Raw genomic sequence first — 11,797 nt, forward strand, 5'->3', positions numbered from 1 at the left:
GCCAAATCTAAGGCCACAAAGATTTGTTCCTATGTTTTTTTCCAGAAGTTTTATAACTTTTACATTTAGACTGTCATCCTTACTGATTTAGCTTTTATATAAGTGTGAGGTATATGGATATATACCTTTTGCATGTGGATATCATGTTGATCCAGAACCATTTATTGAAAACACTATCTGCTAAATTGCTTTTGCAAATTTGTTGAGAACTAGCTGACCATATTTGTGTGGGTATTTCTGGACTTTCTGTTGCATTGATTTATTTATGTGTCTATCTTTTTGCCAACAATACCCTTAATAACTAACTTTATAATAAGTCAAGAAATTAGGTAATGTTGAATTCTCTAACTTTGTTCTTTTTCACAGTTGGTTTGGCTCTCCTAGTTTCTTTACCTTTCTATATAAATCTCAGAATCAACTTAATAAACTTTTTTAAAGAACCTTACTACCATTTGAATCCAGACTTATACAAACCATTGGCAATGGATATAGTACTTGTTCTTTTAAATTTATGTATTTTAAAATGTTACCTTGTTAAGAGTTGTCTCATTTTGTGGGCTTTATGGACTCTAGTGTATAATTGAGGCTGCAGTAACACAGAATTGTGAGTAACGTAGATGAGCTATCATGTTGTGAAAACTTTATCTCAGCATATTGTAATTTCTCATGTAGCTGTCATATTGGAAATGAAAAGAATCAAGGCAGGGGAAAGGGAGGACACTTAGATGAGGTGGTTGGGAGCACAGGTCTGTATTCAGACATCTGGCTTCAATTTCTGCCCCTGCCCACGTACCAACTGTTCGTCTTGGATTCAGTTCTGAAATTGGAATAATGACAATTTACCTGAAAATTTTTGAAAATGGAAAATAATTCACAATTTATCTCTGCGGCCTCAAGAAACTTTTTTAAAAATTTTTTTTGCATATTTTTTTAATTGGGACATTCTTCTACCATTAAATCCACTCAAAGAGTAGTTTTGAATATTCACTGAGATAGTGTGTATCTAAGAATTTATTGCAGTGATTAGTACCTAGTAAACACTCTGTAACTGTTAGTGATCATTATTAAAAGAATGTGTTGAGAGCAATACTAATTGACATACAGAGATTAGAGTATATGAGTTCGCTAGGGCTGCTATAACAAAGTACCAAAGACTGGCTTAAACAACAATTTATTATCTCAGTTCTGGAAGCTAGGAGTCCAAGAACAAGGTATGGACAGGGTTAGCTTCTTCTGAAGCTTCTCGTTTTGGCTGCAGATGGCTGGCTTCTCCTTCTATCTCTTCCCATTGTCTTCCCTCTGAATATTTCTGTGTCCAAATTTCCCCTTTTTATAAGGACACCAGTCATGGTGGAGTAGGGCTCACCCTAATGCCCTTATTTTGAACTTGATTACCTCTGTAAAGATTATATATCTAAATAAGGTCATCTCCTTATAACTTCAATAGGGGTTAGAACTTCAATATATGAATTTTAGGGGGAGAAAATCCAGCTCATAACACTCCACCCTCTGGTCCTCTGAAAGTCTTGTCCTTCTCACCTATAAAATACATTTACCCCACTCCAACATCCCCCAAAATCTTAACACAATTCCAGCATCAACTCTTAAGTCCAAAGTCTCATCTGTGATGGTTAATTTTAGGTATCAACTTGACTAGGTCATGGTGTACCCAGATATTTCATGAGGTATTACTCTGGATATATGTAAGGGTGTTTGTGGATGAGGTTAACATTTGAACAGGAAACTGAGTAAAGCAGATTGCAGTCCCTGATGTGTGAGGGTCTCATCAGTTGAAGGCCTGAATAGAACAGAAAGGCTGAGTAACAGGTACTCTTCCTGCCTGATTCTGCCTTTGAACTGGGACGTCAGTTTTTCCTCCCTACAGACTCTAACAGAAGCATAAACCCCTCCTGGTTCTCAAGCCTCCCTGTCTTTGGACTAGAACACAATTGGCTCTCCTGGATCTGCAGCTTGCTGACTGCAGAGCCTGGGGCTTATCTGCCTCCATTTGTGTACATGTACACACACATACCTACTGGTTCTGTTTCTCTCTGGAGAACCCTGACTCATATATCAGGTAAATATTGTCTAAATCCTGAGGTAAAATTCTTCCACAGCTGTGAAGCCAGATTCAAGTTATCTGCTTCAGTACGATGGTGGGCACAGGCATGGGATGGACATTCCCATTATAAAAGGGAGACATCAGGAGGAAAGAGGTCATAGGTCCCAAGCAAGTCCTAAACCTAGCAGGGAAAATTTCACTAGATTTTGGGGCTTGGAGAATAATCTTCTTTGGGACTATGCTGTATCCTCTGGCTCACAGGGGTGGTGGCCCTACCTTCCGTGGCCAAGAAGTTACTGGCTCTGGTTCCTTGACCTAATAAGCCCATGATGGCAGTAGTAGGCTCACTGGACTCTGATTTGCCTTTGGGGGCATTCTTCCCTTTTCTTAAAAGGTAATGCCTGTTTGCAGAGTGCGTCAGTTGGGTAGGTTCATTTCATACCAGTAGAATTCCAGAAGTCCAACAGTCTTCCTTCATTTTGTCCATCCCTGTCTCTTTGGTGCAAACTGGCAGTGTTTCTGCTCTTAAAAGTTTTTATTTTTAGTAACTTTGTTGGCTTCCCAGACAATTCACAGGGATGCAAAACCCTAGAACATAATTTGGCCCAGTTCTTTGCCACTTGATAACAAGATCACATTTCCTCCAATTTCCAATAAGCAGCACATTTCCTTGTAAACTTCTCCAGAGGCATTTCAACATTCTTTTTTCTAGCCACATTGTTTCTGATGTGTATTTATTTTCTGACAACAAAAGCTTTCTCTACAGCTCTCCTCTTGTCTTTCTGTGCCCTCACCAGAATCTCCTTTGCTGTTTATATTTCTGTTAACTGTCTCTTCCAGGCATCTAGGCATTTTCTGTCAAGTGTCTCAAAACTCTGACAGCCTTTACCTGTTATCCAATTCCACAGTCATTCTACATTTTTAGATATTTGCTGTTGTAATACACCACTTCCTGGTACCAAGATTTTTATTAGGCTTCTCCAGAGAAACAGGACCAATAAGAGATATATACGTACAGATACAATGCTGGTTCACAGCTGTGGAAGAATTTTACTTCAGGGTTAATCAAACTAACTCTCACCCGTACCTAATTTAGATGATATTTACATGATCTGTTAGGTTTCTGCAGAGAAACAGAACCAGTAGGGAGTGTGTGTGTGTGTGTGTGTGTGCGCGCACGTGTACATAAATGCAGGGAGACCAGGCCCAGGATCTGCAGTCAGCAACCTGCAGATCCAGGAGAGCCAATGGTTGTAGTTCTAGTCCAAAGGCCGGCAGACTTGAAATCCAGGAAGCGCTGATGTTTCTGTTAGAGTTTGTAGGCAGGAAAAAACTGATACCCCAGCTCAAAGGGAACATATATGGATGTGTATACATACATATATATAGAAAGACAAAAAGAGATACTGATCCTCAGGAATCTGTCACACAATTATGAGGCTGGCAAGTTGGAAATCTGCAGGGCAGGCTGGCAGGCTGACCATTCTGACGGGAGTGGATGCTGCAGTCTTGAGTCAGAAGGCCGTCTGGAAGCCAGATTCCTTCTTCTTTGGAGGGTGTGGAAGACCACAGTCTTTTAAGGCCTTCAGCTGACTGGATGAGGGCTTCCCACTTTATGGAGACTGATCTGCTTTACTCAAAGTCTCTAATGTTAATCCTATCTAAAAAATACCTTCACAGCAACATCTTGACTGATGTTTAACTAAACAACTGGGTACCATAGCCGAGTCAAGTTGACACCTAAAATTAACTGTAATCCTCTATAAGAAAAAATCCCGTTGATGGTGCTTCTCATAGGCAGTTGTACCAGGAAAATCCTCTTTAGTTTTATCTAATGGGTTTTAGGTAAGTTGTGCATTGGATGCCTGTGAGAAACTTTTAGCATCTGTGGTTAAGATGTACAATAATCTTTCTAGTTTAATGGCTTTTATTTTAAAAACTGAACATTTAACCCATTTTAAAGATGAGAAAAGAGAGGCTTAGTAGTTAGCATATACACGGCAGAGCATATATTTGAATCCCTGTCTGCCTCACTTATCCACTGTATTATACTGTGTGTTGGTTAGTTATGGGTGTAGATGGTGATTGTGTAAGACGTGTTTGCTTGGAGGAAATGCAGGATGTTTCAGTGTAGTGTTATGAAGTGGTATCCCACAGTGAAGGAGAAGTAGAAAGTATCTGTCTTTATAAGGTCAGATTTTTTTTAATTTTTAGAAAAAAGTTAAAATATAGAAAAGTACAGAGACTAAGATGATGAACATCTTTGTGTCCACGAACCAGAGTAAACAGAGTATGTGCTTCAGATTTTGTAATAAAACAATGACTGATGCCAGTGAGACTCCCGTACATCTTCTTGATCCCTTTCCTCTCTTTCACATCTTCTTTTCTTATACAGACAAAACACTTAGGAATTTGATACATTTTCTTTCATGTTTTTATATATGGGTATATTAAGACCAAAATCTTTTTCCATTAATGATTTTATTTTATTTTTTCTTAAAATTTTTTGGTGTTTTATTTTTTATATTTGAGAGAGACAGCAAGCAGGGGAGGGGCAGGGAGATGGAATCTGAAGCAGGCTCCAGGTTCTGAGCTGTCAGCACAGAGCCCGACGCAGGGCTCAAATCCACAAACCGTGAGATCATGACCTGAGCCAAAGTTGGATGCTTAACTGACTGAGCCACCCAGGCACCCCTAATGGTTTTATTTTTAAAAAATCATACCACATTTCTTATATATACCATATATATAATTTCATACTCATAAACAGAATTTTAAAGCCATAAGCCATATAATAATTGCTAATATTTATTTTTTCTTTAGTAAATTGAGGATTTTTTTTTAATTTATTTGCTTAATTTGCTTAATTTACTTAATTTACACCCAAGTTAGCGTGTATTGCAACAGTGATTTCAGGAGTAGATTCCTTAATGCCCCTTACCCATTTAGCCCATCCCCCCTCCCACAAGCCCTCCAGGAACCCTCTGTTTGTTCTCCATATATAAGAGCCTTTTATGTTTTGCCCTCTTCCTGTTTTTATATTATTTTTGCTTCCCTTCCCCTATGTTCATCTATTCTGTGTCTTAAAATCCTCATATGAATGAAGTCATATGATATTTGTCTTTCTCTGACTAATTTTGCTTAGCATAATACCTTCTACTTCCATCCACGTAGTTGCGAATGACGAGATTTCATTCCTTTTGACTGCCGAGCAATACTCCATTGTGTGTGTGTGTGTGTGTGTGTGTATACACACACACACCATATCTTCTTTATCCACTCATCTGTTGATGGACATTTGGTCTCTTTCCATACTTTGGCTGTTGTTGATAGCGCTGCTGTAAACATTGGTGTGCATGTGCCCCTTCAAAACAGCACATCTGTATCTCTTGAATAAATACCTAGTAGTGCAGTTGCTGGGTCTATTTTTAATTTTTTGAGGAACCTCCATACTGTTTTCCAGAGTGGCTGTACCAGTTTGTATTCCCACCACCAGTAGTAATTGCTAATATTTATAAAGCAGCCTTGGTTGTAAGAACTCTTCATGGATTAACTCATTTAATTTTTATAACAGTCCCATGAGTTTTATACTCTTACTTTTCCCATTTTACAGATGAAGGAATTGAGGCATAAAGAGATTAAATAACTTACCCATGGGTCACAGGCTGTAAGTGGCAGAGCCTCTGACTCTTATAGATAGTATTGTTGTAAACGTTAAAAAACTTAGTAAATGCTATCATATTGTACTTAACATTCAAAAACTTGGGTTTCACTTAAACATTGTTCTTGAGATTCCGTTCATTTTGATAAATACGGGTATAGTTAATTCCATTAGAGTGCTGTGCTTAAATGGTTTCTGTCATATGACCATACCATCTTTTTTTGTCCACTCTCATATTAGTGGATATTTAGTTTTGTGTCTTACAATTCTGTGTATTATAAGAAGATGGTGCAGTGAACATCTGTGTACTTGTGCACTCACATGAGAGTCTCTCTCAGCCACCCACCTGGTAGTAGGGGTAGCTCAGTCAAAAGGTATTTACGTTTTCAACTTCTCTAGATATTGGTAAGTTTTTCTCCTAGATGTTTATGTCTCAATTCACAGTTCACGTTCCCACTAGTGAGACACTGAATGCACACAGATGATGGCACAGACCATGTATGAAAATAGAACTCTGACCTGCAACCTGCAGAAACCTGCTTAGAAAACCAACCCCTTATCTACAATTGCAGCCCAGGAAGCCAACTTGCTGTGAACCAGACTTGCAGGAAGTTAGTGTCTTGATTTGCATTTGACTGATTATTAGTCAGATGGAACCCATTGTATAAGACAGTCCTTTCCAGAAATTACCTTTTAGAATAGGTGAGGATGCAAATATCAGATGGTTTAACTTTACTCATTTCTGAAGAGAAAGGAAGAAGCCTACAGTCATTATTTTAGACTTTTTTTTAAGCAGAGAGTCTTTCCTTTTTTCAAACTAAATTTTAAGTAGGACCCTAATAAGCAAGATGAAACCTGGAGCTCCTCAGGTAAAATAAAGTCAGTGGTACAGCTCTACCTGCCTTGCTTCCTCCCCTGCCTACCTGGCTTCCCTGCTCCCCGATCACCTGAAACTCTAGTGGGATCCTAGGGCTGGGCAGTAACCTACGGATGCCTCATGGTGCGAGAATTTGATGAAATTCCACTTTTAATCTCTCTCAACCTCTGTGTTAGAAGGTGAACTTGATAAACTCTATAAGACTTTGGGCTAAATGTATTCTATTTCTTTGGTCTTCTGGCAGGCAGGAATTCGTGGATGCTTATGTGAATTATGTCTTCCAAATCTCAGTTCACGAATGGTACACAGCCTTCTCCAGTGGCTTCCTAAAAGTGTGTGGTGGCAAGGTGCTCGAGCTCTTCCAGCCTTCAGAACTAAGGGCTATGATGGTGGGAAACAGCAACTACAACTGGGAAGAACTAGAAGAGGTGAGCACAAACGGCACTGTCTTTACCTCCAAGGAAGCAGCAGTGGCCTGGGTAGCTGTGCCCAGAGCATGGTCTTCCAAGTGTTCTGTGGTTGAGTAGGAATCAGAGGCTTCCTGTATCTCAGGGGTTCTTTCTTAGTCTCAACTGCAAATGGTACACAAATGTATGTCCTCTCCTTTAAGATAGGGTTTTTTTTTTTTTCTTTTTGTCTTTTTTGGGCAGACTGCCATCTACAAGGGTGATTACTCAGCCACACATCCCACTGTGAAACTATTTTGGGAAACATTTCATGAATTTCCATTGGAAAAGAAGAAGAAGTTTCTCTGTAAGTATCAGTAATGTTAATCTGGTGTTTGTCCACACTTCAGTGTTGCATATGGTGTAGGATGATGTACTCCATAGGTTAAGGTCAACTCTTTTAAATGGAGAAGAGTAAATAAGGGAAATAATCTACACTTCTTGTCTTAATCGTATCTCAGGCAAACACAGCTTGTTAATCAGTATTTGTTGCCTAACAGGATGTGTTGAATCAAGGAAGAAAAACATTTCATTGATTTTTCCATTGCTCTAAAAATATTAGTTATTTTATATGTGATACCTTTAAATATTATTTTGATGGAATCTGATTAACTTCCCTTATCTCTCTAGACTTTTGAAGATTTTACAGTGCCCGCTGCAGATATAACTGGGGAGATATGGTTTTTAATAGTTTTATTGAGATATATAATTCACAAAGCATACAACTCACCCAATTAAAGTGTATAATTCAGTGGTTTTTAGTATATTCGCAGAATTTTGAAACTATCAATAATTTTTAGAACATGTTCATCATCTTAAGAAACCTCGAACTCTTTAATCAATCCGCATTTCTTCCCAACCTCTCACAGCACCTCCTCCCCACTGCCACCAGTCTACTTTCTGGCTCTGTGGGTGTGCCTGTTTTGGACATTACACGTACATGGAAGCCTATAATATATGGTCCTTGATCACTAGCTGGGTGGCATTTAAGAAGGGTAATATCTGGAAAGGAGAATGAAGCCGAGTTTAGGTGAACAAATTCAGCCATTCTATTCTATTTTATATTATTTGAGAGAGAAGGAGAACGAATGGGGCAGAGGGGCGGTGAGGGGGGAGGGAGGCGGGGGGAGGAGAATCTCAGGCAAGCTCCACTCTCAGTGCAGAGCCCAATGCAGGCTTGATCCCACGACCCTGGGATCATAACCTGAGCTGAAATCAAGAGTCGGATGCTTAACTGAATGAGCCACCCGGGTGTCCCCAAATTCAGCCTTTTAAAAATAGTTGAAATCTTTGTGACTATATATAATTGGACCAGAAATTAGCCGGTGAATAGTATAAAATTTTTATCCATATAAAACAAAACAATAGGATTTGAAAGGTAGTCCCTTTTGCTTTATAAGAATGAGCATATATTAATATTAATGCAGGATTTACCTCCACATTCTTGTGCTTCCATGGAGTAAGGATGGAGGAAGTTGGGCTCACACAAGAATGCTTAAAAAAAGCCCTGCTTCCCCTCTGCCTGGTTACATTGGCTCTTGGGAATCAGTGGCATATAAGTCAAATAGGTTAAAGTGTATCAAGGGAGCTCATAGGGCTATAACAACCAAGAGGAGCCTGCTCGTGGTCATGGAGATTTCCTTAAAAGACATTTTTCTCTTCCGAGATCATTAGACTTGTGGAAATTTTTAGTAACTCTACAGATTTTGGCAAGAATGTTTACATATCATAGCCTCAGGTAATAGGTTAGTTGAAAGTGCTCCTTAACCAGTGATTTGTTTCTAGTAATTTCCAGCAATTAACTCTGAGATTATGTAGTGCCAGAAAACAGAGAAAGACAGCTGCGTTGTTTTTTTGTTTGTTTTGTTTTGTTTTTGCCAAGTCACAGTGTTACAAGAGTGAGATGTCTAACAGAATATCAGTGTCAGCTCTTCTGTTTTAAAAAAATAGGGAAAGGAGCAAACAGATCCCAAATGGATATTCATTAGCTAAGGAGGGTTATATGCACTAGACACTTGGTAAGAGGAGACCTTGAGGTCACATAGGTTGTAGTCTTCTTTCTTGTTTCCCCTAAGGTAAGCTCTTCTTTTCCTATATCAGCAATTGGATTCTGTGAAGGCTCATAACATTTATGAGGACATACATTTGATTGAGGCCATCTTTTATTTGAGGGCATTTTTGAGCATCTTTCAATTGGATGGATTATTTGTATCAGTATATAATCAGGGTCTGAAATTAGCCAGTGAAAAACAGAATTTTTATCCATATACAACCAAAAAACAGGATTTGAAAGGCAGTCTCTTTTGCTTTATAAGAACAAGCATGTATCAATATGAATGCCATCCATATTGGCACATGAAGGTGTACTTCTCAGGCGATCCACACGGTGTCACACCTTCCTCTCCTTTCTGCGGAGAGCAGCTCCTCGTTGCGCAGCTGGTAATGCCGGTTCCCTTTCTCCTCAGTGTTCCTGACGGGCAGTGATCGGATCCCCATCTATGGCATGGCAAGCCTGCAGATCGTCATCCAGTCCACAGCCAGCGGGGAGGAGTACTTGCCTGTGGCCCACACTTGCTACAATCTTCTTGATCTCCCCAAATACAGCAGCAAAGAGATCCTGAGTGCACGGCTGACCCAGGCCCTTGACAACTATGAGGGGTTCAGTTTGGCTTGAGGCTCCCCAGCTTGCCCCAGATTTCCCTCCCTTCCTTGGTGTCCACATTGAGGCCCATACAGAAAACCATGGGGAGGGAGTTCTATTTTTTTATTGTATAAGTGAGTTGGGACTTTTGAATCCTGAACCCAGTAGATGTGTTTCTGGGCTTGTGAGCAGTAAGCAACCCTTTTGAAAAATCAGGGGTTAGGGATGGGGTGAAAAATTGGCTCTTAATATGGGAGGCATTTTTGTCTTTAAACCAAATTACCTAGTAGTGTTCCTTGCACTTGTGAGTATGTTGCACTCTGCTGGATACAATGGCAGTGGAATTTTAAACTCTTACTTCCCAGATGTCTCTCTCAGCCCTGATATTTCCTCACAGTGCTTCCTGTCCTCTCTTCTCATTCCTCTGCAAGAATGATTTTGACTAATGTGTCCTTTCTCACCTGCACGTGCGGAACGTCTCCTTTCTCTGCAGACTTGGAAATGCTCCTGGCTTGTTGCAGCCCTACTGTAAGGACTAAAGGGGAAAGGACTACTTCAGAAATTCCCAATTCCAGGAAGCTGGATCTGGGTCCATTACTTTGGCTGAACTCTTGAGAATTTGTGGGAGCCTTTATGAACACATCTTGCTTTACAAGAAGTTATTGAGGGACTAGCAATCTCCCCCTGGCTCTGCCTGGACCTACTTAAAGATGTGTAGAGCAGCTTAGCGTTGCCGCTGAGCCAAATTTTGTTTTGTTGTTCAGCCAAGTACCTTCGACAATAAGGTGAGGTGATAGACCACCCCCCCACCCCTTCGGTTATCTCGCTTCTGGAGCAAGTTGCTTCTCTAAGGAAAGTAGAAATAATAAATTTCTTGTCCTCTTTCCTTATCAATTTATACCTTCTACCACTTTCTCTTTTCTTCCTCTCCTTCCCTTTTGCTCTTACTTCATCCCATTGTTGTTATCTGACTTAATGCTCCCTTCCTCTCCTTCTAGTGGATGCATGCAGTCTATTTTTTTAATTTCTATTTAAATTGCAAAATTTCTATTTTTTTTCCTTTTCCCTAATTGCTAACACTTAAGGACATTCTATATTATGGATCTTTTGTTTATTGCATTTGAAATGTTTGTTTACAGTGGGATTTCAGGGGGGATTGTGTTTAAAGAAAATATATGTATCAAAAATAATGACATGCTCAATCTTCTTCATCATGGGATAAGAAAATTCTACATGATCAAAGAATCCATGTCAGCCTAATTTTAAATTCTTAGTCACTAGAGGAAAGACTTATTTATATAAAATGAAGTATTTATGAACCGTGATACAGCATCAAATCTCAATGAAGGATGTAGATTTTGCTTTTTTTTTTTTTTTTTTTGGTTTTAAAAGTTATTTCAATGGCTAAATTGGTAGTTTTTTCAGTCTTTATAATACAAGAATAAAAAAGATATACAGTTATATGAAATGTTTATTTTCTATGTGTGTGCATATAGTTCAATATTATGCAATAAATTTGGTGTTTTAACTTAAAACTATTTTTTATTGTATTTGCAGAACGAGTAGCTTGCTTTCAATAGAAGAGTTATCTACTCAAATAATACAAGGTTGAATTTGGTTCCAGTCATAAGAAAGTAAAAGCAAGCACTAGGGGAATGGGAAAGAAAGCAGGGGCAGTACCCAGGATCAGGGAAGCAAGTAGCCTTATGAATGGATGGGACTTCTGAAGGTTGTGATGAGTGAAAAGGCATTTTGCATGGAGGAGAAGCCCTTAGCAAAGGCTTGAACATGGGAGCATATTTAGGGAAGGGCCAGGAACAATTTGAAGAGAGCATCAGAGGAAATAGAATAATGGTAAATAAGACTGAGGAGAAAGAAAGTAGCTTTCGTGCTGAGGAACCAGGCTAAACATTGGAACCTGAGTTGGTAGCCAAGCAGGATTTGTCAAAATGTTCAGAACTTTGGGGTGGGGTAGGGGGCAGTGATAGGACTTGAGCCTGGTTTTAAGAAGAAAACTGTGGATGGGGAGGGTGCATGTGGAGGAGGAGTCAGTCCTTGCCACTCTGAAAGCAGTGAGAGTGGCAGCAGTGGAAGTAGAAGAGTGCATGGA

General features: G+C 39.4%; 1 protein-coding gene across 2 annotated transcripts in view; it reads left to right on the forward strand.

The window, feature by feature from the left end:
- Positions 1-11,215, forward strand: part of HERC3 (HECT and RLD domain containing E3 ubiquitin protein ligase 3) — a 110,436-nt gene extending 99,221 nt beyond the window's left edge. For both annotated transcript variants that reach the window (XM_049630871.1, XM_049630870.1), the window contains 3 exons: positions 6,845-7,028; positions 7,251-7,353; positions 9,512-11,215. In XM_049630871.1, coding sequence (XP_049486828.1) covers positions 6,845-7,028; positions 7,251-7,353; positions 9,512-9,720 — 496 coding nt within the window. In that variant the 3' untranslated portion in view covers positions 9,721-11,215. The remainder of the gene's footprint in view (positions 1-6,844; positions 7,029-7,250; positions 7,354-9,511) is intronic.
- The last annotated feature ends 582 nt before the right edge of the window (positions 11,216-11,797 follow it).

Source organism: Panthera uncia, chromosome B1, assembly GCF_023721935.1.
Source record: "Panthera uncia isolate 11264 chromosome B1, Puncia_PCG_1.0, whole genome shotgun sequence".
Classification (NCBI taxonomy): Eukaryota; Metazoa; Chordata; class Mammalia; order Carnivora; family Felidae; genus Panthera; species Panthera uncia.